The sequence below is a fragment of the Callithrix jacchus genome, chromosome 17 (genome assembly GCF_049354715.1).
Source record: "Callithrix jacchus isolate 240 chromosome 17, calJac240_pri, whole genome shotgun sequence".
NCBI lineage: Eukaryota > Metazoa > Chordata > Mammalia > Primates > Cebidae > Callithrix > Callithrix jacchus.
Window position 1 is genome coordinate 71,532,165 of NC_133518.1, and position 27,053 is coordinate 71,559,217.

General features: G+C 41.7%; 1 protein-coding gene across 4 annotated transcripts in view; it reads right to left on the reverse strand.

The window, feature by feature from the left end:
- UBP1 (upstream binding protein 1) overlaps positions 1–25,487 on the reverse strand; it is a 50,099-nt gene extending 24,612 nt beyond the window's left edge. For all 4 annotated transcript variants that reach the window (XR_013528725.1, XR_013528726.1, XM_035278307.3 and 1 more), the window contains exons 1-3: positions 24,800–25,487; positions 11,103–11,254; positions 2,365–2,441 (exon numbers count right to left, since the gene is read on the reverse strand). Coding sequence is in view for 2 of the 4 variants with exons in the window: in XM_035278307.3 (XP_035134198.1) it covers positions 2,365–2,441; positions 11,103–11,254; positions 24,800–24,912 (342 nt within the window). In the remaining 2 variants the exon portion in view is untranslated. The remainder of the gene's footprint in view (positions 1–2,364; positions 2,442–11,102; positions 11,255–24,799) is intronic.
- Between the last annotated feature and the right edge of the window lie 1,566 nt (positions 25,488–27,053).

Below are 27,053 nucleotides of genomic sequence, written 5' to 3' on the forward strand. Positions count from 1 at the left end.
TTCTGTTTTAAACATTCCATAAGTGAACTCTTCTGCCCTCAAATATCTAGATTACTGTACAATTATTTGGTGCAAAGAATTATAACTTAAAACTTAAAATCATAAATGATTACTTAGGTATTGATTTTATAAAGTAACTTGTTATTGTAATTCAGCAATCTTGCCCCTAAAATTAATGAGTAAAATTTATATTCCTACAAAGAAAATGCCAAATGCATACAAGAGTTATTAAAAATGAAAAGACAGAGAAACCCAGGCACAATGGTAAAACTTTGTTAATTTAAAAATAGTAGTTAACTACTGAGTTTTTAAGAACTGGTATAAACAAAAATCCAAAACACTGCCCGCTCCCTTAAAAAAAAAAACTTAAATGCAAAATTCATTCTTAACTATTCAACCTGCAAGTAAGATTATCTGCAGTATCTGAGGGGGAAAAATAATCACAGGTAAATTGATCCAAGCACTCATTTCACTCTATTCTACAACTTCTAGACAAATTCTCTGCTCTCCGCCTCTGCCTCCTTCACTTCCTATAGGTTTGGAGTACCAAATACTGTCTCATTCCAGGAACGGTAAAACAAGTCATCAAAATGCACTCAGATAGGCCAGGCACAGTGACTCATGCCTGTAATCCCAGCACTTGGGGAGGCTGAGGTAGGTGGATCACTTGAGGTCAGGAGTTCAAGACCAACCTGGCAAACATGGTGAAACCCCGTCTCTACTAAAAACACAAAAATTAGCTGGGCATGGTGGCATGTGCCTGTAATCACAGCTGAGGCAGGAGAATCGCTTGAACCTGGGAGACGGAAGTTGCAGTGAGCGAGATCACGCCACTGTACTCCAGCCTAGGTGACAGAGCAAGACTTCATCGCAAAAAAAATGTATTCAGATATCAGACTTGTACTAATGCTTTTGAAACATTTATAAATAACTTTCTGAGACTATCAGACACTTAATATTTTCATTGAGTCTCTGCTGGCTTGAACAGGAAATTATTTGTTAACAATATATACAGATATGACTTTAGTACCCCCGCTTCCCCCACCCCTCAAATACTATCCATAGCTGACAAATATGTTGAAGGCAGTCAATTAAAAGTAGCAATATTTTTCTTTGAGACAGTTTAAAAAAGAGGCTAATGTGAGAGAAATTTGTAGGGCTCAGTGGCCGAAGAAGTTCTAAAGCACCTTTGGTAACCTATCATTTTTTTTTTTTTGAGACGGAGTTTCGCTCTTGTTACCCAGGTTGGAGTGCAATGGCGTGATCTCAGCTCACTGCAACCTCCACCTTCTGGGTTCAGGCAATTCTCCTGCCTCAGACTCCCGAGTAGCTGGGATTACAGGCATGCGCCACCATACCCAGCTAATTTTTTGTATTTTTAGTAGAGACGGGGTTTCACCATGTTGACCAGGATGGTCTCGATCTCTTGACCTCGTGATCCACTCGCCTCGGCTTCCCAAAGTGGGTAACCTATCATTTGATCCCAAGTAACAGTCCAGGTGCCCTCCAGGTACTGGGCAGCTGGCCTTCCCAGACATGCCAAATTAGTTAACACACCAAATTTAGATTGCCTGAATCCAATTCCCACCACAAGGCTGCCCTTCCTATGCTCACCCACTAAAAAGGCAGATCCAGAGGGGAGGGTCTTTCCAAAAGAATGCCCCTCCACACTGAGGGCCCAGCAGCACCTGGGCCCTGACATGCCACTCTGTGGGAAGATGGAAGGATCAAGTGAACTTGTCCCTTGCTAACACTTAGCCACGTGAGGTTTTACCTTTTCCCAGTTAAGATTCTTTCATTAACCCTGCCCTGTAATGCTGTGGAATTTATAACTAGCCATGATGTATGACATATACAGGCTAGGTGGAGCCACCTTGTATGACACTGGAAGGGGCAGGGATGGTTCTGAAGCTATATTCTAAAAGAAACAGGTTGGCCAGAAAACAGCTATGCCTCCTATACCTAGGAAGACTGAATTCTTCATTCAGATACATCAGTAGGGTGAACAGATATTTCAATTTTTTTTAAATGAAATTTTAAAAGGTAAAGGATTTTTTTTAAAGTTTTATGTCAACATTTACATTCTTCCCCATATTATCTTTTACTTTTAGAGAGGCTTATAGTTTTTTTGTTGTGGTGGTAAGTTTTTTACCCCATAACTGCAACTAACTTTTCTACTGCTCCTTGATGTCTGTCACAATTATTCTACCCAATAACTGCTTGGGTTATTCCCATTGTACAGGTGAATAAACAAAATATAGCTCAAAAAGTTAAAACGTTTTAATACAACAATTTTTGAAGTGAAATTAATTTTTTTTAAAACAAATACAGTATCTGTTGGGAATTAAAATGAACTGTCCTTACCTTTACTAATTTTCCACTGATCTCAGGCATATCACCCATTTTCCGATTATCCAGCATCCGAATTTCATAAGACTGACCTATTCAAAGAAATTGTGTATAAAAAAGATTCATACATCACTTTGCTTAACATAATTCATAATGTATGTTTCTCAGAACATACATTACACAATGATATTTGTTAATTTGCTAGAGAAGCAAATTCAGGTTGATCGTTCTCTTCCCTGAAAATCACACCAACCTTCTGTTTTTACATTATTACAGTAGACAAGAGTTTCTCTATCAATTTATCTTCATCTGCCATTCTCTTACACTAAGTTTTTATTATGCTTGCATTATCTAAGACTAATTTTTCTAACAGCTTTTCTGAGATACAGTTTACATACCATAAAATTCATATTTTAAAAAAGTGTGTAATTCATTGGTTTTCAGTATAGTCAGATAGTTTTCAGTGCAACCAACACCACTACCAGTTGTAGAGTATCTGCATCATCCTAGGAAGAAACCTATAAACATTAGCAGTCACTTCCCACCCCTCTTCCACACCTGCCAGTTGGTAGCAATCACTATCTACTTTCCATCTCTATGGATCTGCCCACTCTGGATACTTTTATAAATAGAATCATATAATATGTGGGTATTTATGCCTCACTTTTTAAACTTAACATAATGTTTTCAAGGTTCATCCATACATAGTATGTATCAGTCCTTTTCACTACCAAATACTTATTCCTTTTTATTGCCTAATACTATTCCACTGTGTGAAGAACATACCAAATTTTGTATATCCATTCATCAGTTGATGGATATGTGGGTTGTTTCCACTTACAGTGTTCCTTAGAAAACACAGATATTCACATATCCATCGAGATAATTAGGAAAATGCTGCTGTAAGAAAATTAATAATGTACTCCAAATCCACAGAAATAATTTCTGGATTATCTGTTATTAAATAACAAAAATGATAGTGTAATTTGGCATGCAGAAAACCAGTAAAAATTAAAGAATGCTTATAATATCACACAAAGTTGAGAATCTTTGTTACTACTACTATCTCGTTCATACTCCCATGGGGCTTACAGAAAAATATACAAAGAATTCTAGATGAAAGAATCAAAACTCAACAAAGGGTTATCAAAATGCAACTGCATCACTCCAAGGCTGGTGAAGGAAAACAACATATATATAGTCTCTTATAAAGAAATATTGCTTACATTCATCCAACAGACAGAGAAACACTAAAAACACCTTTATGGCAGGAGACATTTTAAAAAAATTAAAATAAGACATAGATTGGAAGAAGATACATGCAGTATATTTAACAATGGATCTAAATTCTGAAAATATTAAGAAATAATTTTCAAAATAAAGAATACAATTTTTTTTTTTAAATACACCATTTAGGCCAGACACGGTGGCTCAGCCCGTAATCCCAGCACTTTGAGAGGCCGAGGCAGGTGGATCACGAGGTCAAGAGATCAAGACCATCCTGGCCAACATGGTGAAACCCCTTCTCTACTAAAAATACAAAAAAATTAGCTGGGCATGGTGGCATGCGCCTGTAGTCCCAGCTACTCAGGAGGCTGAGGCAGGAGAGTTGCTTGGAACCCGGGAGGCAGAGGTTGCAGTGAGCCGAGGTCACGCCACTGCACTCCAGCCTGGCGCCTGGTGACGGAGTGAGACTCTGTCTCAAAAAAAAAAAAAAATACACCATTTACATTTAAAATTACACTCAGCTTCACAAGAATTTAGGAAATAAAAATTGACAAAAGGTTTATGCTGATTATCAGATCAATAAGAAAGATTTATTTATTACCTTTTCTTTTTTGACATAGAGTCTTGCTGTGCTGCCCAGGCAGTGGCATGATCTCAGCTCCCTGCAACCTTCACCTCCCAGGTTCAAGCAATTTTCCTTACCTCAGACTCCCGAGCAGCTAGGATTACAGGTGTCCACCACCATGCCCGGCTAATTTTTGTATTATTTTTTAGTAGAGATAGGGTTTCACTATGTTGGCCAGGCAGGACTTGAACTCCTTACCCCAGGTGATCCACCTGCCTTGGTCTCCCAAAGTGCTGGGATTACAGGCATGAGTCACTGCACCCAGCCATAAGAAGTATTTAATTCAAAATCGAGTGGGCAAGTATGGGGGAGAAATAACCTTGAATAATGCACAGAATATAAACTAAAAGGCAATCTGGCTGTACCTGTCAACAAATTACTATACCCTTTGACTCAGGGATTCTAACTGGTCAAGACAAATTAATGTGAAACAGAGGGAATATCTGCAAGTGGCATTACACACAATGGGCTAATCCCCCCAATACATAAAGAGCTCCTATAAAATTGCTAACAAATTTCCAGTATCTCTAGAGAGAAAAATAAATGAGCAAAAGAAATGAACATGTGAGTTCACAAAAGGAAATGCCAACAGTTCTTAAACACATTTAAAAACTCAACTTCCATTAGAGAAATGCAAATTAAACCACACTGAAATCATTTTTCACCTATCAGATCAGCATAAATCCCTCAGTTTTCTGCTATATTAGATATAAAGTGTAACAGAAAGGAGAGGTGAGGATTACTCCTGATTTTTGGCCAAAGAATTAAAGAAGAGTTGCCACTTCCTGACCTCAAAGACAGCCGGAGGCAGAAAAATCAAGAGTTGGTTGGGTGCAGTGACTCACACCTGTAATCCTAGCACTTTGGGAGGACAAGGCGGGCAGATCACTTGAGGTCAGGAGTTCAAAACCTGCCTGGTCAATATGGTGAAACCCTGTCTCTACTAAAAATACAAAAAAATTAGCCAGGCGTGGTGGTAGGCGCCTGTAATCCCAGCTACGTGGGAGGCTGAGGCAGGAGAATCACTTGAACCTAGGAGACAGAGGTTGCAGTGAGCCGAGATCGTATCACTGCCCTCCAGTCCGGGTGACAGAGCAAGACTCCATCTCAAAAAAAAAAAAAAAAAAATCAAGAGTTAATTGAATATACTAAGTCTGACTGAGATCCTTACAGGATATCCAAGTTAATAATCAAGTTATTTACAAAGCTAGAGCTAGAAGAAAGAGTATGGTTGGAGATATTAATGAAGGGCTCTTCAGGGTACAGTTGTTAGGTAAACCCATTTAAAGACAGAATCACCTAAGGAGTGAGTGTAAAGAGAAGAGGGTCAAAGCGGTCTCCTAGCATGATGAGAGTAATCCGGAGGAAAGCAATCAGAGAGGTGGGAGGTGGACAAATTGCACAGGGTCCTGGAAGCCCTTCCTTTCATTTGGCTGCCAAAGAGGGGAAGAAAATTTGTCTCACTGAGATTTTCTTCCGATTCTCAGAATTGAAAGAAATCAGGAAGAAATCTCAATGTTCCTATCTTCTTTTGTACTATTTTTCCTGGCCAATCTAAGGAGGAAACATCTGTTCTCTGAAGAGCCCTTCCATCTATTTCCACACATAGTTCCATCTATTTCCACACACAGATCACAAGACTTACTGCTTCTGTATTAAAGCACTCTAAATTTTTATTCTTCTAAAATCAAAGTGGGTTTTTAGAAAAGACTCTTCTAATAAGTTAACTTTAAAAAGAAAAGGCCTGCCGGGCGCGGTGGCTCACACCTGTAATCCCAGCACTTTGGGAGGTGGAGGCACACAGATCACCTGAGGTCAGGAGTTCGAGACCAGCCTGATGAACATGAAGAAACTCCATCTCTACTAAAAATTAAAAATTAGGCCAGGTGCAGTGGCTCACACTTGTAATCCCAGCACTTTGGGAGGCCAAGGCAGGCAGATCACAAGGTCAGGAGTTTGACACCAGCCTGGCCAACACAGTGAAACACTATCTTTACTAATAATGCAAAAATTAGTTGGGTGTGGCGGTGAATGCCTGTAATCCCAGCTACTTGGAAGGCTGAGGCAGGAGAATCACTTGACCAGGGAGGCAGACGAGACAGTGCAGTGAGCCAAGATCATGCCACTGTACGCCAGCCTGGGCAACAGAGCTAGACTCCATCTCAAAAACCCAAAACAAAACAAAACAAAAAATTAGCCTGGTGTGGTGGTGCATGCCTGTAATCCCAGCTACTGGGGAGACTGAGGCAGGAGAATCGCTTGAACCCAGGAGGGAGAGGTTGCAGTGAGCCAAGTTTGTGCCACTGCACTCCAGCCTAGGCAACAAGAGCAAAACTTCATCTCAAAAAAAAAAAAAAAAAAAAAAAGACAGAAAAAACTCTGTAACATTTGTTTCACTTCAAGTGGTTTCCCTATTGGAAACTATTATATTCTCGTGTTTTCTCCTGCCTCAGCCTCCCGAGTAGCTGAGACTACAGGCGTGCACCACCACGCTCGGCTAATTTTGAATTTTTAGTTACTCGGGAGGCTGAGGCAGGAGAATCGCTGGAACCCGAGAGGCAGAGGTTACAGTGAGCCAAGATTGCGTCACTGCATTCCAGCCTGGCGACAGAGCAAGGATCCATCTAAAATTTAAAAAAACAAACAAAACGAAGAAACAGGCTCACTTTTTTTTTTTAATTTTAGACAGAGTCTAAAAAAAACCCCACCTTATTTACTTATTTTAGAGTGATTCATTTATTTAAGAGAGAGAAACAGGAGGAGAGAGAAAGAAACCACTAACTCTCACACTGAGTGAGAGAATCCAGAAAGACGGAATCCAGGAGAGGAAAGCAGCTTCCACACTGAGTGGAAGGGAACAGAGAGAGATGGAGTTTAGGAGGGGAAGACAGGCTTCCATGAAGGAAGTGTTCATGGAAGGGGCCTCCAGAGGGAAAACCCAGGAGAGAGAAAGATGGCTTCCATGAAGGGAGTGTTTGTGGAAAAGGATCCAAACGTGGAGTCCCAAACCACCTTATTTCTAAACTCCTATTCCGATCATAAAACCTCAGTAACAAGAACTGAAACTAATCAGAAGGAAATCTATTATGAAAAATGAAACTAAACAAAAAAAATTTCTGAAGCATTTAATGGAATTCTTAATCCAATAAACACACTGTTTCTAGAGCCTAAGATCTAAATTTTAATTAACATTCTTTTTTTTCTTTTTGAGAGTGTCTCATTCTATTGCCAAGGTTGGAGTACAGTGGTGCAATCTCAGCTCACTGCAACCTACATCTCCCATATTCAAGCGATTTTCATGCCTCACCCTCCCAAGCAGCTGGGATTACAGGTGTGTGCCACCATACTTAGCTAATTTTTATATTTTTAGTAAAGATGGGGTTTCACGATGTTGGCCAAGCTGGTACTGAACTCCCAACCTCAGGTGATCTGCCAGCTTCGGCCTGCCAAAGTGCTGGGATTAAAGGTGTGTTAATTAACATTTTTAGCAGAGTATTCTCCAAGTAGAATTCAGCCTCCAAATGAAAATGTATTTGGGAGTAACTAGGACAAACTCTTCATTAGAAGAGTTAGGGGCTGATCTAGCAGCAGCAATGCAAGCAATGTGGAGTCAGAAAGGAGGTAAGATCAAAAGTCTCACTCATTATCATGAGGTGTGCTCAGCCCCTAGTTGTTAAGACAAGAGGCATCCTATTCCAGCCAGATCCCTGCCCAAAGGGAGAGCCAGCTATGAATTCTCCACCCTCTGGTGGCTCCATGTTGGGACTACAGTTTTTACTCCAGAGTTACAGTCAGAGACTTAATTCCTCTTCTTACTTAGGAATAACCAGGCAAACACAAATACAGTTGCTTTTTTTTGGAGGAGGGTGAGGGAGACCGAGTTTTGCTCTTGTCACCCAGGCTGAAGTGTAGTGGTATGATCTTGGCTCAGTGCAACCTCCACCTCCCAGGTTCAAGAGATTCTCCTGCATCAGCCTCCCAAGCAGCTGGGACTACAGGCGTGCACCACCACACTTGGCTAATTTTGTATTTTTAGTAGAGACGGGGTTTCCCCATTTTGGCCAGGCTGGTCTTGAACTCCTAACCTCAGGTGATCTGCCTACCTCAGCCTCCCAAAGTGCTGGAATTACAGGCATGAGCCACGACATCCAGCCTTAAACACAAATACAGTTTTTAAACTTGGTTCCTCTGCAGTTCAAAATTAATACAAAAAAATGACACTAAGACTTTAATACAACTAAAAAACTTGCTCTAATTTCTACTGACAAAGTGAAGACCACACAGAATTTTATTTTTACTATTCTTTACAGCATTACATAGTGGCAAATATTCTTCAAGAATGACCATTTCAGCTGGGCGTCATGCCTGTAATGACCATCACACCTATAATTCCAGCACTTTGAGAAGCCAAGGTGGGTAGAACACTTGAAACCAGGAGTTTGAGACCAGCCTGACCAACATGGTGCAATCCCATCTCTACTAAGAATACAAAAATTAGCCACGCATGGTGGCTAGTGCATAGTCCTAGCTACTCCGGAGGCTGAGGCAGGAGAATCGCTTGAGCCTGGGTAGCGGAGGTTGCAGTGAGCCAAGATTGCATTGTTGCACGCCAGGCTAGGAGACAGACTGAGACACTGTCTCAAAAAATAAATAAAAAATAAAATTAAATACAAAAAGAAAAGCAAGTCTAGTGAGCTGAAGACACTTTACTAAGTCTGGGTGTTTGTCTTATTAGTTTAAATTAGTAAGCTTCTATTATTCAGTGGACAAAGAGGTAGGGTGAAAAATACTAAGAAATGTCTCAGTCTGGTCCAATCCTGGTGGCACACACCAGCAGTCTCAGCTACTCAGGAGGCCTGAGGCAAGAGAATCACTTGAGCCTAGGAGTTCAAAAACAGCCTGGGTAACATAGTGAGATCCTATCTCCAAAAAAAAAAAAAAAAAAAGAAAAGAAAGGAAAGGGAAAGAAAGGAGGGAGGGAGGAAAAAAAAGTGAGCCTCAGTGGTTCATGTCTGTAATCCCAGAACTTTGGGAGGCCGAGGCAGGAAGATGGCTTTAGCCCAGGAGTTGGAGACTAGTGTAGGCAATGAATAGTGAGACCCCCCACCCATCGCATCTCTAACAAATTTTTTTTTTAAATTAGCCGGGTATGGTGGCCTGTGCCTATAGTCACAGCTACTCAGGAGTCTAGGATGGGAGGATCACTGTAGCCTGGGAGGTCACAGCTGCAATCAGCCATGATTGTGCCACTACATTTAAGTCTGGATGACAGAGCAAGACCACAAAGAAGGAAATGGGAGGGAGAGGAGAAAGGAGGGAGGAAGGGGGGAAGAGAAAGGGAGCAGAGAGTGAAAGGAAAAAAGGGAAAGGAAGGAAATATACACATACAGAAAATTTTAAAACTAGTTTAAGAATTCATGGAAAAGGGCCGGACGTGGTGGCTCATGCCTGTAATCCCAGCACTTTGGGAGGCCGAGGCAGGTGGATTGCGAGGTCAAGAGATCGAGACCATCCTGGTCAACATGGTGAAACCCCGTCTCTACTAAAAATACAAAAAATTAGCTGGGCACGGTGGCGCGTGTCTGTAATCCCAGCTACTCAGGAGGCTGAGGCAGGAGAATTGCCTGAACCCAGGAAGCGGAGGTTGCAGTGAGCCGAGATTGCGCCATTGCACTCCAGCCTCGGTAACAAGAGCAAAACTCCATCTCAAAAAAAAAAAAGAATTCATGGAAAATCTTGGGTTTAAAACTTTTGGTCAAGATGATAAATGCTAGGATTTAATGACAGAAAAATAAACACTATATACGCTTAAGTGAACAAATGTTTAAGTCTAATTTTTTGAAAGAAAATGTACACACAGGCAAGAAACAGACCAAAAATGTTAGTCAATTTTCAGCATTATCCCTTCACATATTTCCCAGTTTTTCTACAATGAGCATAAAACAGTACAAATGTTCAAAAAATTTTTTTAAATCAGAATTCAATGTGCTTTCAGTATATGTATCCAACAAATTAATTCCTGCATTCCAAGTACTTTTGTTTACAGTGATAAGTCACATCAGCCTGCGCCCAAACTCCAAATAGCAATCTCTACTCTTTCCAAAGATAAACTCAGCCGGGTGCGGCAGATGGATCACCTTGAGGTCAGGAGTTCAACATCAGCCTAGTCAACATGGTGAAACCCTGTTTACTACAAATACAAAAAATTAGCTGGGCATGGTGTTGTTTGCCTGAAATCCCAGTTACTGGGGAGGTTGAGTCATGAGAATTGCTTTAACCTGGGAGGTGGAGGTTGCAATGAGTTGAGATTGCGCCACTCCACTCCAGCCTGGGTGATAGAGCAAAACTCAGTATCCAAAAAAAAAAAAGTAAACTCTACCCCCACATCTCTATTCTCCCTCCTTCTCCACCATCCGTTTCATATCACTGAAACTGAACACTCTGACATAAAGTACAAACAAGATATAGAAGATAAAATTTGATGCTGTTTATTTAGCCACAGACTCAATCCTGGTGCAGCTTAAGTCTATTTTCAGCACATAAGTGCTTCATGTTCAAAATTCAGGTTTCTTGCTATCTGGACTTCTGATTCATTCTCAAGTTCCATATTGAAATCACTGTCCCTAAAAATAACTGACATCCTTTCCTATTTGCTATTCATTTGGATTACGTCTTAAAAATCCTGTACTAAATCTTCCTCTTCAGACCCTCTTTAATGCAAAAGTTTACACAAACTATTACTTCAGCTGCTCACAGTAAAATTCCTACAATTTTCATTAAGTTGTAAAATTTAAGAAAAAGATCCTAATTTTTAATTATTACCAATAAATGGCTACAATGCCAAAATATTTATTTTGTATTTCTGTAAGTTCTTATGTGTCAAATGTGTAGCCACACTAACCTTGGTTCAAGTAAGTAAGTGTTTCATCATGCAGTTTTACTGCTGGCGACGTTGCAGCACACATCACATACTGAAAGGGTGGATGCTCTGTTTCACCATCCAATGGAAGGCTGGAATCTTCCTGCTTGAAAATGGGCAATGCCAAGACATCACTGAAAAGCACAAAACCAACACTGACTTTACTTTGGGTTTGAAATATTTGTCTACAGCCGTAATACCCAGAATGCACCCAATCTCATCTGAAATATTTAAAGGCATGTAAACATTTAGGGGTAGCTTCTTTTTTAAATTTAAGATTAGAAATTATATGTAGAATAAAGGAACTATTAATACTATGTGGTTCATCTAAAGGATGGCATTAACAACTCCTATCTTGGGGAGGGAAGTTGGGGAGGACAGCAGGGCAGCTCTGATGAAGTGGATAAAAGAGTGGCAGTGCGCGCGTGCACACACACACACACACACACACACACATATATACATATATAGCACTTTAAAACTTTTACGGTCCAGATTGCTTCTATAAAAAAGAGCAAGTCAAAATTACATAGCTACCTGATTTAAAAGGCAAGAATTACTGGTGCCAAAGGTAGGTCACACTGACACCATGGAATTACAAAGAAGCATTTGATTAAAATGGTGCTTTACAAAAAGTTCCCTGCTGTGCCTGGCAAGTGCTAAGAACATAAAGCTTCATGCCTAGTCTAAAACAGAGGCTCCTTCTGAGAGGTAAACAGTAGCAGTAGAAACAGCTGTTATTCTTCCCCCAATAATAATCTGGGGCATTGATTGAGAGAGAGATGAGGGGGTCTTCTGGGGCACTGTCTATATTGGATGTAGTTGGTTTTAACAGTTTTATTGAGATATAATTTACGTATCATAAAGTCACCCTTTTAACGTTTGTAATTCAGTGGTTTTAAGTATATTCACATCATCAGTATCTAATTCTTTAATTCTAAATTATTTTCTCCCCTCAGAAAGAAATCCTGTATCCAACAGCAGTCACTCACCATACCATCCCAAACCCACTCAGCCCCTGGCAACCACTGATCTATTTTCTATCTCTAGGGATTTGCCTATTTTGGACATTTAACACAAATGAAATCATATGACTATGTGGTCTTTTGTGACTGTCTTCTTTCACTTAGCATGTTTTTTATTTTTTAATTTTTTTTTAAAGATGGGGTTTCACCATGATGGCCAGGCTGGTCTTGAACTCCTGACCTCAGGTGATCCACCCACCTCAGGTGATCCACCCACCTCAGCCTCCCAAAATGTGCTAGGATTACAGGCGTGAGCCACCTCACCCGACCCACTTAGAATGTTTCAAGGACCATCCATGTTCTAACATATGCCAATGTGTCATTCCTTTTTATGGCTCCATTCCATTGCATAGACATACCATATTGTGTATCCATTCAGATGATGGGCATCTGGGTTGTCTCCATTTTAGCAATTACGAATAATGCTGTTATGAACACTTTTCTATGTTTTTATATAAATAATGAACACTTTTCTATGTTTTTATATAAATAAATTCTGCTAGGTATATACCTAGAACTGGATTACTGGATTACATGGTAACTCCGTTTATTTATTATTTTTTTGGAGAAAGCTTTGTCACCCAGGCTGAAGTGCAGTGGTGCCATCTTGGCTCACCACAGCCTCTGACTCCCGAACTCAAGTCATTCTCATGTTTCAGCCTCCCAAATAACTAAGATTAGAGGCATGTACCACCATATCTGGCTAACTGGTGTGTGTGTGTGTGTGTGTGTGTGTGTGTGTGTGTGTGTTTGAGATGGAGTCTCGCTCTGTCACGCAGGCTGGAGTGCAGTGGCATGATCTCGGCTCACTGCAACTTCTGCCTCCCGGGTTCAAGCAATTCTCCTGTCTCAGCCTCCTGAGTAGCTGGAACTACAGGTGCCCACCACCACACCTGGCTAATTTTTGTATTTTTATTAGAGATGGGGTTTCATCATATTGGCCAGGCTGGTCTTGATCTCCTGACCTGGTGGTGATCCACCTGCCTTGGCCTCCCAAAGTGCTGGGATCAAAGGCGTGAGCCATCATGTCCGGCCTCCGTTTTAACTTTTTGAGGAACTGCCAAGCTGTTTTTCAAAGTGGCTGCAACCCTTTTACATTCCCCCATTAATGTATGGAGAGTTATTATTTGTCTTTGAGATAATCACCTGAGTTGTACATTTGAATCTTAACTTTTCTATGCTCTTTCTTCAACAGAAAGTAAAATGATAATTATAGCAGCAACGATAAAACATCCAAATGAATAAACTATATCAACACCAGTAATAGGGACTTGACTGAATTGCTTATTTTATTTTTCCTACAAGCTGTTCGCTCAGATACCTGAGTAGCCAGGTCAATTCAATTCAAAAACAGAATGTGAAAACAAGTGAAATGGGATGGAAACCCTGGGAGAGAATGTTATCCCACCGGTAGTCCCTACTCTCCACATGCATTTCTATTAAAGCACTGTGCTGATTTTCAAAGTTACTATCTTATCCCCTAATTCTGCCTCTTATTTATACTCAGGAATTGTCAAAACACTACTAGGTACACAAGTAATAACCAAGGATCACATGGTTAGCAATGGTCCCCAACACTTCCATAGAGTTCTCAACACTTGACCTAGGGATTTTGCTCCACCCAAGCTCCTGCCCTAGGGGCAGATATAAAAACTCTTTAGAAGACTTTGGGCCAGGAGCAGTGGCTCACACCTGTAATTCCAGCACTTTCAGGCTGAGGCAGGTGGATCACCTGATGATAGGAGTTCCAAACATGGCAAAACCCTGTCTCTACTAAAAATACAAAAATTAGTGGGATATGTGGTGCATGCCTGTAGTCCCAGCTACTTGGGAAGCTAAGCCAAGAGAATTGCTTGAACTTGGGAGGTGGAAGTTGCAGTGAGCCAATATCGCACCACTGCACTCCAGCCTGGGTGACAGAGTGAGACTCTATCTCAAAAAAGAATCAGATCACTTCTTTACAAAAATCAGTCATAATAGTCAAATTGGCTACAGGGAAGATGAAAATATATACTGCATGTTATATATGTAAGCATTTAAAACCCTCTCAGAAAGAAAGAAAAGAATTTGATGAGAGTTGTGACTCAGAACCATTATTTATACTGAAAAATGACACAGGGAATAATTTTAACACTTCAATGCTAACTCCTTGGATTGATCATTAGACACATCATCAAAATAAGATGTAACACTGCATGAGAATGGCTTTTTATAAATAAATTGTCACATATGGAAGACACAATGTTATATGCTTCAGATCCTAGAAGACAACCACCTTTTTATTCACTTGGTTATAGTCTCAATGATCCACACAAAAAATACCATGTTCATGGTAGGTGCTAAACGACTCTTGAACAAACTTAACATATAAACACATAAAGATCATTTGTTATTAAATCTCTAATTAATTTTTTACTTAATTAGAAAGAAAATGCCTTCCAGTCAACAAAGCAACCAGTGATCCTTTCCAAACAGAAGTTAAACCATTTCAATTCTCTGAACCCTTCCATCAGCTCACTTTCAACCAAAGTCCTTACGAAATCCTATAAAACCCTATGCAACCAGCTCTTCACCCCCTCTTCTTGTCACCCTCATTCCCCCTGCTCCAGCTGCATCAAGCCTCCTGGCTCTACTCTTCTACTGGATGTCCTAATGGCTCATTTCATTCAAATGTCATCATTTCAGTGATAATGAGACACTACAGTCCTCCCACCCAAGTTCCCAATTTCCCTACCCTAGCTCTATACACAACTCTTACCACTTTCCAACAATATATGAGACTTATTAAGTTTGTATCTGCCATTAGCACATAACTCCAAAAATGTATTTCTTCACTGACTGGTGCCAGCATCTAGCACAAAGGAGCTCAAATACTTGCTGAAGCAATGAACTAACTGCAGCATCAATAACCAAGCAATGAGTATTAAGACTGAAAACCAGGTCTCCAGACAAGATTATCATTTCTACTATGTTCAAAGTCCCAAAACCTTGAGGATTTTTGTAATTCCATAAATGGAAACAGACTTTTGAGTACTAAAGAGAGTATGTTAAACTGAACTAAAAGAAGTAGGGTATTTATTTATGAGACAGAACTGTCTCCCAGGCTGGAGTGCAGTGACATGATCATGGCTCACTACAGCCTCAACCTCCCACCTCAAACTCCCTAGTATCTGGGATTACAGGCATGTACCACTGCACCAGGCCCAAATGATGTATTTTAGAAGGCAAAACTGAAAGATCTACATGTTGGTAAATTTTAATGTAGCTTAGCACCAAAAGTCAGGATGCTATAAAAGACTGAAAATCACAACAAGCTTGATCCAATCACCAAATGAAGTATAAAAATCTATTAGGACACCTAAAATTCCAGCAATGTAAGATGCCTTTGGGGAGGACAAATGAATGACTGCAAGACCCTGTTGTGAGGCAGAGACTGCATTGTACACCCTTTCATAGGTTTTGAATATAAGTATATCAATGTGCCAGTTTTCAAAAACAGGTGAAAATTTGAATTTTTCTTAAGGACAAGATAGATAAAACATTTGGAAATTAAATGAAAATTCTAAACAGTTATGTAAGAAACTAAAAAAACAACACAGAGAACTGACTGTTTAGTAACGGCAGGTGTGTAAGTAATTTAAACGAACCTATACCACATCCACCCTCACTGAGAATGGGGGAAAAAAAGCTGTCAGAGAACACATATATTCTTAAAAGTACTGAAGAACTAACAAGATGAGGAAACAGGCCAAAATCTGAAAAAGTGCAGCAACTCCAAGCAAGCCTAGAACTAAAAGCGGCTTTTACCTACCCAACCTGAGGAAAGAACTACAAAGCCATATTGTAGTTTTAGTGGCCTTGCTGGTAGAGGATACAGCCATCCACATTAAACTGGGATGGAAACTGCCAGATGCTCAGGGTAAGGGTGAAGAGAAAGTACTGGTTAGCTTCTCCAGCGTGGTCTAGGGAACCACTGACAGGTAGGGCTCACAGGGGTCTGACAAGCAAGTGAAAAGTTCAGGCATCAAATTATTCCAACTAATACTGAAATGCCAGTACCCCAAAATCACCAGGCATAAAAGGACAAACAAAACTCTAGGAGCAGAAACGAACTGCAAACACAACAGATAACATATATCCAGTTCCAGATTTTGTCTGTTGGTATTCAGATCTTAGAAGCCTGAAAACTACATATAGAAGAATTCTTGCTAGACAGAGTCCTGTCAGGTTCTCCAAAGGCAAACACTGGTGGGAAGCTAAAGAGCAGGAAAGGGAAAAGCCAGATGTAAAAACAGACAACCACACAGAATACAGCTGCTGGGAATTTCAGGGCATCAGTAGCCATGCCTCCAGGAACAAGCCCAAGAGCAACCAGGTAACATGACCTGCTCCTCCAACCCTTCCAGCTCCTTTGCAATCAAGTACTTCACTAAATCCCTCTCTGCTTGACACATCTAACTGATTTCTATTTTCCTGATTGGACACAGACCACCAGAGATTTCAGATGTTGAAATCGATCAAATCCAAACTATAAAATCATGCTTACTCTGTTTAAAGAAATAAAAGAGAAGCCTGAAAATATCTGCAAAGAACAGAAAATTTTAAGGGAAAGCAAAACTGAGAAAGAGCAAATAGAACTTCTAGAACTGGAAAATAAAACTGTTCAAAGTAAGAACTCAGGTTTACTAGCAGCTCAGACAGAAGTGAAGACTGAATTAGGAGACTGGATTATAGGTAAAAAGAAGTTACCCAGAAAGCAGCACAGAGTGGGAAATCATGGAAATGCAGAAGAGAATTTAAGAAAGGACAAAGTGAGAAGATTTTGCATTAAACTGAAGTCTCAGAGAATGGAATAGTAACCAGTATCTAAAGACAGGAAGGCTGAGCAAATTCTAGAACTAGTGAAATATACCAATTCACTGATTCAAAAAGACGAAATGACCAAACCAGGATAAATAAGAAACACACACCTAAATATACCATAGAAAAACTCACAAGCCAATAAGTATATGAAAGTTCCATTTTCCTAGTAAAGAACTAAGAGAATCAGTTGAAAATAGGCATGGGGGAGGAAGAGTTGTGAGGCTGAGGAGGTGTCATCAAGCTTTCCAGAGGGAAGGGGAGAAAATAGATGAGAATGTTACAGTATAAACTACAGAGCTGCAGGAAAGACATACTTGACAACCAAGGTCTTGAACCAACCACAACTAACAAAATCTGAATACCCTTACATCCATTAAATAAACTACACGTGTAGTTAAACATTTACTCAACCAAAGAAAGTTAAAATTGACTGGGTACGGTGGCTCACACTTGTAATCCCAGCACTTTGGGAGGCCAAGATAAGCGGACTACTTAAACCCAGGAGTTTGAGACCAGCCTGGATAACACAGTAAAACCCCGTCTCTACAGAAAATACCAAAAAAATTGGCCAGGCATGGTCATGCATACCCATAGTCTCAGCTACTAGGAAGGATGAGGTGAAAGAATTACCTGAGCCCAGGAAGTCGAGACTGCAGTGAGCTATGATTGCACCACTGCACTTCAGCCTGGCTGACACAGTGTGGCCTTCTTCTGGCTAAATTCTCTGTTCTGGCAAAGCTTTTTAATTTAAAAAATTTTTGGCTGGGTGCAGTGGCTCATGCCTGTAAACCAAGCACTTTGGGAGGCTGAGGTGGGCAGCACCTGAGGTCAGGAGTTTGAGACCAGCCTGACCAACATGGAAAAAAATCGTCTCTACTAAAAATACAAAATTAGCTAGGTACAGTGGCACATGACTCTAATCCCAGCTACTTGGGAGACTGAGGCAGGAGAATCGCTTCAACTCAGGAGGCAGAGGTTGCCATGAGCCGAGATCACGCCATTGCACTCCAGCCTGGGCAACAAGAGCGAAACTCTGTCTCAAAAAAATTAAAATTAAAATTATGTTTAATACACAATGATTTGTAATTGTTATTCAAAATAAATTTTTAAATGTTTTCAAATTTCTTGGTACTTTCATTATGAAGTTACTACAAAATATATAGCGTCCTATTTATATCTAGATAGATCAAGACAAAGTAGTAACTAAAAGCAACTGCGGTCCTACTCTACTCAAAATTACTGCAAAAAACAAGAGATCCTTTCAAGGCTAAAGAGTATTCAGAAGTATATTTTATCTTTGTATTTTATATAAATATAAAATTACATGTTTATAAATGTGTTATAAAACACATCAAAAGTATCAAAATCATAAAAGATGGAAAAACTAAAAATTGTTACAGGAGACAAAAACTAAATGTAATATAGAATCCTGGATTGGAATCTGAAAGGACAAAAGGAAGAAAGCTGTGAATTCCAAATACATTTTGTAATTTAGATAACAGTACTGCACCAAGTCTAAATTCCTGATTTTGACAATAGTAGTCTGGTTGTGTAAGTAAGAGAAGCTGGGTGAAGGGTACATGTGAACTCTCTATATTACTTTGTAACTTGAAAAATTTCAAAATGAAAAGTTTTAAGTTGAAAGTTCAACTATGAATACATAAATGAGTAAAAACTAGTTTTGTCACAGTTCTTATCAAGGCAACAATTTCAATTTCACAATCTCCAAAAAAGTCAGAGTTAATTTTTTTTTTTTTTTTTTTTTTGAGACAGTCTCACTCTGTTGCCTAGGCTGAAGTACAGCAGCGCAATCTTGGCCAAGCGCAACCTCCACCTCCTAGGATCAAATGATTCTACCTCAGCCTCCTGGGTAACTGGGATTACAGGTGCATGCCACCATACCCAGATGAATTTTGTATTTTTAGTAGAGACGAGGTTTCACCATGTTGGTCATGAACTCCTGACCTCAAATGATCCACCTGCCTTGGCCTCCCGATGTGCTGGGAGTACAGGCGTGAGCCACTGCACATCCAACATATTTTTAAAAAGACTCTACCATCAAAGGCTAACAATCTCATATTCATCTATTAGATCTGCCCCCAAACAAGCAAAGTAAATACTACAGAGCTTCCTTTAAAATCAGTCATGCAGCTGTGGCACCATGCCTGGGGTCCCAGCTACTTGGGAGTCTGTGGCAGGAGAATCCCTTGAGCCCAGAAATTAGAGGCTGTAGTACAGTGATCATGTCTGCAAATAGCCACTGCACCCCAGCCTGGGCAACAAAGCAAGACCCTGTCTCTAAATACAACAATAATGATGTCAGTCACAGAACCTACAGCTAAAAAAGAAAGAAAAAAGCATCAGACGATATTTCTATCCAAAGCAAATATTTAAATGTGTCCTGGCAAACCAACAAATGCCACCATGAAGAAACATATCAAACCACAAAGTTTCAAACAGCCCTTATTGAAGGATATAAACTGTACTATATCTCACAGGGGCAGGGGAATCCTAATTTTGAAAACTGAACACAATAAAAAAAATCTATAGGCAAACAACAGAATTACATAAATTAGCTGAGATAGTTCTTAGACTACATCAATTTCTTGAACATAAGATTTCAATAGTCAGCAAATCCTTTTTTTTTTTAGAAAGAGTCTTGTTCTGTCTCCCCAGGCTGGAGTGCAGTGAAGCAATCTCAGCTCATCACAACCTCTGCCTCCCGGGCTCAGATTCTCTTGCCTCAGCCTCCCAGTAGCTGGGATTACAGGCATGCACCACTGTGCCCAAATAATTTTGCATTTTTAGTAGAGATGGGGTTTCACCATGTTGGCCAACCTGGTCTCAAGCTCGTGACATGAGGTAATCTGCCTGCCTTGGTCTCCCAAAGTGCTGAGATTACAGGGGTATGCCACCACACCAGGTGACTCCTATCCTTTAGTGCAAGGGTTGAGAAGTTATGGTCCAAGGGCCAAAACCAGCCAGCCTGTTTTTATACAATTATGGGGTAAGAATGGTTTTACATTTTTTAAAGGGTTGTAAAAAAACAAAATCTGACAGAATCCATACAGCCCACAAAGCCTAAAATATTTACTACCTAACCCTTTACAGAAAAGGTTTGTCAACCTCAACTTTAAGGTAATAAATTTTAAAATGTGAACACTATAATCTGAAATCAATAACTTTTTTAAATGAGTTAATTTATTACATCATTTCCTGTACTGCAGCCAAGATTAAATCCAGGAAAAAGCTGTTAAACCTTGAAATGAGAAGTTTTATAGAAAATTGCTTCATGAAAAGATTCTAGGGGGAGAAAAAACAGAAATTACTGCCAATTCTGGGAGTATTCTGAAGTACCATAATAAAATTTTTAAATTTCACTAATCCTAAAATTGTTCTACACAGATGTTCCCTGACATACAATAAAGTCCCAATCAACCCATTGTTAAGTTGAAAATATCACAAATCAAAGATAAATTTATCAGCCTGGCTAACATAGCAAGACCTTATCTCTACTAAAAATAAAATTTTAAAAATTAGCCAGGCATGGTGGCACTGCCTGTAGTTCCAGCTACTCTGGAGGCTGAGGTGAGAAGATTGCATAAGCCCAGAAAAGTCAAGGCTGCAACAAGCTGTGATTGCTCCACTGTCCTCCAGTGTAGGTGACAGAGCAAGACGTTGTCTCAAACAAACATTTCATGCACCTAACCTGTGCATCACAACTTACCTAGCCTACCTTAAACATGATCAGTTAGATCAGACTAGAGTTAGGCAAAACCATTTGGCAACACAGTATACTGCCCACCATCACAAGAGAGCATTATACCATGTATCACTAGCATGGGAAAGATCGAAATTCAAAACACAACGTACAGTGTCTACTAGAGGTGTTTCTACTGAATGTGTATGGCTTATACAACAAAAATTGTACCTCAAACCATCCTAAGTTGGGGACCATCTGTACTTCCAAGATATATGTCACCTACTCAGGGACATTCTATTTTAGCATGAGACAAAAAGAAAATCATCAGCTATTAATAGCTACATAATAAACCCTACACTTACTAATCTTTCACTAACCGAATACTGATCTAAGTTGAAATTCTGTTACCTTACAGGGTCTATAACACTAATTTTTTTTTAGCTTTTTAAAAAAGGCTGAGCCATTCATGGGCACCCCAACCGTCTCAGGGCTCCAGAGCCAGGCATGGAAAGTACAATAGTGTGCATTACCATGTACAACATGATGTTCTAATATATATACACTGACTGTCCAATGTTTAAATTCAGCCAATTAATAAATGCATTACCTCACAGTTACCATTACTGTGGTGAGAACATTAACATCCATTCTTCGCATTTTTCAAGAATACACTGTATCATTAACTATAGTAACCTTGCTGTACAATATAGGTCTCTTAACTCGCATTTTACCTTTCAATCAATATAGGAACTGTCTGTCATCAGCTCAAAAGTTTTGATTTAGCAAATTATTTGTAAACTATGGATGTACCTCCCATTTCAATATATATAACGTCTATCTTTTGGTTCAAGAGATTCATACCACAGCGAAGTTTAACAAACAGGGCTCAGACAATACCTTTTGTAAAGTAATAATTTAATATCAAAATTTTTAGAAGAGTAAGCTAAAGAAGCCATTATTTCCTATTACCTTCAAAACCATTTCAACATTGACCCCCCAAATCCTGAAAATTAACTTGGCTACAGATGATAAATTTCATACAGTGAGATGAAAAGAAAATTACCAGGTGGTCCAAAAGACCCTCTTTAAGTTTTAATGTGTACTATTTTAAAAAGTCATTTGGTTATCTACTCCACACTTCACAAAACAAGAAATGACCCAGATTTCAAGTTACCATGGGTTTCAGTCTTCACTCTGTGTGGGGAGAAAAAAAATCAGCCTTCATGTGTTCAAGCCAAACACTTTAACATCTATGACCCTCAGATAATGCATTTACAGTATAAGAAATGGAGTGGTCTAGATTCTAAAAGGTTTCTAAGGTGTCTATCTCTAAAATTCTGTTACTGTAACCAAGATTTTTAAAAACATTTATGACCTGCCTTATTTCAAATAGAATCTGCTGCATTCCCACATCTCACATCCAAGTATAATACAAAAAAAAAAAAAACGTAAACAAAAATTATAATACAACAGCATACAGAAAACCCATAAAAGGAGAACCAGAGCCAAAAGAAAAAAGAGAAGCAAAGGTAATGTAGTTAGCTCCAAAATATCAATATTATCAGCCTACATTATTTTACACAAATATATTTTTCCTACTTTTTTTTGTTTAAAGAGAAAGGGGGGGGAAAAAAAGAAACGAGAGAAGGGGGTTTCATTCTTGTCCAGGCTGGAGTGCACTGGCTATGAACAGATGCAATCATAGCACACACTACTGCCCTGAACCTCTGGGCTCAAGCAGTCTCCCAAGTAGCTAGGTCTACAAGCATACCAAAGATCACACCTGGCCATTCTTAAGTCAGACCATTGAGAGAAACCATTTCTTCCTTTCAAACTAACCTCTCAGAAGCTGAGGAAACCATTCCCTCAGAGAAGTCTTAAGGAATACCTCTTCTTTTAAGCCATCCAAAAAGCAAATACAGTAAGCATGTTTCATTTTGAAAGAAAAATGGAAAGCTTTCTATAAATTCAATTTGTATCAAGAAGTCATTTTCCCAGTAATTAAGTTTACTTCCAGAACTTTGAAAGATTAAGCTTTCTTTCCCACTAGATGCCAGAGGAAGTGAGTGAATGCTCATGCTGGAGAATGGCTGAGCCATTCGTGGGTACCCCAACCCTCTCAGGGCTCCAGGGCCAGGCATGGAAAGTACAACTGCAGTCCAGGGAGGCCTGCAGTATAGCCAAGGCCTTCTTCAGACTTCCTCCACATCAAATCAATTTTGGAATGTCCTTAGTTTGAGAATTTCAAACAAAAAGCCTTGAATTTCCAAGAGACAAACGCTCTTCATCTCTTAGTTTTTGAGGGCTCAAATACGAAAAAAATAAGCTCCTTGAAAATGATAACAACCTTCAAATTTCTTGGAAAATTTAGATTAAATGACAGAACCAAAAGCATTCAAGGGAAAATTATCCCTGTGAAGAGTGTTGTAAGTTACACAGAATTACAAAGATTTCACACATTACTTTAAAAATATATGGTCATCAAGACTGTATTTCCTTTTCACGGAAATAAACTATATACAGTCGTTATTACATTAAGTTGGCTGAATCACTAAATCAGAGTACAGGTCAAATAAAACAGTAGAAAAAGTAAAAGCTCAAAATAGCTATCAATAAGTAAACTTTCCAACAGCAAACTTTCATTTACCATAAAAGAGAAGCAACTGAGGAAAGACACATACTGAATTTGCTTCACGTGCGTCTTTTGCCTTGACTGCAAGCCTCGTGTTTCCAGTGGAGCTAAAGAGCAGCATGGTACTAGATAGAGGAGTACGTTTTCACCGAGAAGTACGCCTCGAATACTCCCCTCTGGGGTGACTCCATGACTTTCAGTAGCTCAATTTCCTCAACAACGGAGACAGCTGTTTTAGAAAATAAGCCGCCTCATCTAGCGGCCTCAAGTTATACAACTGCAGAGAGAGGAGGTGCCAAGTTCAGGGAGCCCAGCAGAGACCAAATCAGAGCCAGACGCTGGGGGGGAACTCCGGGTGTAAAATACGCTTTCCACCACTCGCTTCCACACTCCAATAAACGTCTACCTTTCCAAGGGTTCTTTATGGCTCATAATTTCTCTTCAAGATTTAAAGACCTAATTATTTCAAGGAGCAGCCCCCACCATTCCAGGCCAGCTTTGACCCAGAAGTCCTCCTCTAGGGCTGCAGTAAGATGTATGAATGCTACTGGGAGACTGTAGAGCACTTTGAAGACATCAGGCATTTTCTAAAGAACAGAAGGCTACACTTAATCCACGTTAATGAAAAGCTGCCAAACCACAGATTTTTAGACTTTATTATAATCAAGTCAACGCTCTGGTAAACTATATTTCAATAAAACCACTAGAAAAATACAGAGCTTCCAAATTCCTAACAGTTAAAAAGGATAAAGGGCAGAGACTAAGCTCAGATCTGTTTCAACCTCTCAATATTAAAATGAATGGTTGCTGGTACAGACAGGAAAGACTAAACAATTGCTTGTGGTGCAATAACTGCATCTTCAAATCCTCAAGAGCAAACAGCCCGAGAGGGTAGTCTCCAAAATGAGAAACTTCATTTTGAGACAATCAAAAAAACAAAACGAAGTCACTGTGCTAATCCCACCGCGGCCATTCTTTCAATTATGATAATTTACTAACATCAAGTGATTAAAATCTGCAGCCAGAAGAGACTACAATGTAGGACAACAGAGTGGGAACTGATGCCAAAACGCTGGACATTATTTTCCCAATTTAAGCGCTGCCTTTTCCGCACAGTGCATTCTAGCTCCAATGGGGCTTGTTAATCACTTGTAAGGAAAGGAAACCCCTTCCCCCACCAACCTAAGCCATCCTAACAGCTGGGCGTGTTTTACAGCAAATATTACGCCCTCAGGAGCGGTCCGCGGCCGAAGCTTGGGGGCCACCTTCCCCGCCCGCCCGTCACCAGGGTGAGCAGAGGCCTTTGGGGTTCCATGGCCCCCGACCGCCACGCGGCACAACTCCGACCCCGCAGCCCCGCGCACCTCTGGGAGCAGCCGCATCTGACAGAGACTCAGGGCTGCGAAGGCCTTCCCCAAGGAGTCAGAGGCTTCTCCCCGCCCGAGGCACCCAGTACCTCATGCTGTAGGCGCCGGCGCCCAACTCCTGCCCGATGCCTGAGAGGCTGGCGTCGAAGTCGTGCACCAGCCCGGACTCGATCACCTCGTCCATCTTGAGCACCCAGGCCATCTTCCGGCCTCGCCGTCGTTGCCCCGCACAGCGCGGCCTCCGCGTCCGGGGCGAAGAGGCCGGAGCTCCGCTGGCGCGTCCTGAGGGCGGGCGCGGGTGAAGCCTCCGGAGCGGGGGGGCGGCGGCGAGTGGTCACCAGCGGCGGCCGGGACCGGAGCGGCGGGGGTCCCACTGGCAGGGCACTGCGAGCCCAGCGAGCAATTGCAGCGGGAGCGGCCCGGCCGCCGGCAGCGCCTCCCTCCCGCGGACACCGGCCCCGCGCCACATGCCGCCGCCGCCGCCGCCGCCCAGTCCCCGCGCCGCTAGCGCTGCAGCCGCTGCCGCCCGCCCCACCCGGGACCCCCCGGTCGCATCCTTCTCCGGGACTGCGCGGAGACCGGACCTCGGGGCGCTCGGAGGACCACACGGGAGCAAGCCCTCCGCCCGCCCGTCACCCGCTCCCCAGCCTTGACTCCCCGCCCCTGGCCCGCCCAGGCTCTAGCGCCACGCCGCTACGGCCAACCCCGCCGACGCCGCTCCGCCAGCCGGGACACTAGCTTCAAGGCGGCTCCGTCTTAGGCTCGCGCGCCGCTTCCGCCTCCCCCGGCCCCGCCCCGGCCCCGGCCCCAGCCCCAGCCCCGCCCCTGCGTTCGCCCCACGCCCCAGCCCTCCCCGTATAGCCCCACGCTTAGGGCCACTCCCCGCGCCTCGCAGCCCAGGAACTGCCTGGCCAGTGCAATCCGGCCCCGCCCACGCGGCAGTTCCCAGCCGGGGCGGCCTCGCGGCCTCCCAGCACAGCAGCCCAGGAAGAGGAGGTGCCAAAAGGGCTGCCAGTTCCCGCCCCTTCAAGCGAGCAAGATGATTGACAGGCCAACTGAGCAATACCTGCAAGCTCTAGGAAGAAGCTCCCGTGAGTCTCTGTGTCCCCCGACTAAATAACCAATCAAAGTGTTCTTCCCCTTGGGCGGGCTCGAAGACGGAATTTGCTGCCAAAAGAAAGAGTTCATTGGACTGCATTGTAGGAAGCGGCTCCAAACGCCACTTCCGGAGGTGATTTGCTCCTCTGTGGTATTTCCCGATAGTCTCGGCTTTTTGCCCTCTCTACCGAGGGAGAGAGCGGTTCGCACCCATGTGGTGTGGGAAAAGCTAGTTTTGCAGAAAAGCTCGATTGGCGTGAGAAGAAGCCAATCAACGTTCCCGAGAAAGAGCTCTGGAAAGGCTTCCGCCATCGGTTATATTGCCGAGAGCAGTTGGGCTATCCTGAATTAAACTAGCTGTTGGTCATTGTAACCGCAGGCAATATCCTGACCTTGGGCTCGGGACCATTAGGACGCGCCACAGTAACAGCTACGCTGCTCGGAAGGCCGGAAAGGTCTTAGCGACCTATGGGCACTCGCCATTGGGGCCAAAAGAAATCCTTTTGCCGAACGAGATGAACTAGAAAGCAGGAGGCAGAGGCTGACTTACAGAACCAGTGTGCGGATCACAGTTCCTTAGGTGCGGCTACCGACGCTTGACGGGCGGAATCCCTGCTGAAGAGAACGTTAAGATTGGGGCTTCGCCCTGCACCGAATTTACGGCCTCAGAATAAGACCCACATGCTGGACGCCCCGCCCCAACTCGCCAGTTTAAGTTAAAAATACTAGATTAACATGTCAGCCTAATAAAACAATGACACTGAGCCAGAAGAAAGTCTTAGACGCCTGTGCGATGTAAATATTAACTTGCAGGCTCACGCCTGTAATCCCAGCACTTTGGGAGGCCGAGGCGGGTGACTTAGTTGAGGTCAGGATTCGAGCCTGGCCAACATTGTGAAAGTCCGTCTCTGCTAACAATACAGAAATCACCTGGGCGTGGTGGCGCACCCACGTAATCCCAGCTGCTAGAGAGGCTGAGGCGGGAGAATCGCTTGAACCTGGGAGGAGGCAGAGCAAGACTGTCTCCAAAAATAATAATAATTACTTGCGGAATGTTTTTCTCTTTGCACAACATTTTTGCAAACATTTCATTTTATACAGCTACCAAAGTAGATACAAAAGAACACTTAGAGATGAGGCAATTTAGGTGCAAATGCGTAAAGATTACACGGTGCAAGGTCACACATTAAGTAGCTATACCAGGGCTTTTGGACTAAACATTAGATTGGCCATCAGTTCAGGAAG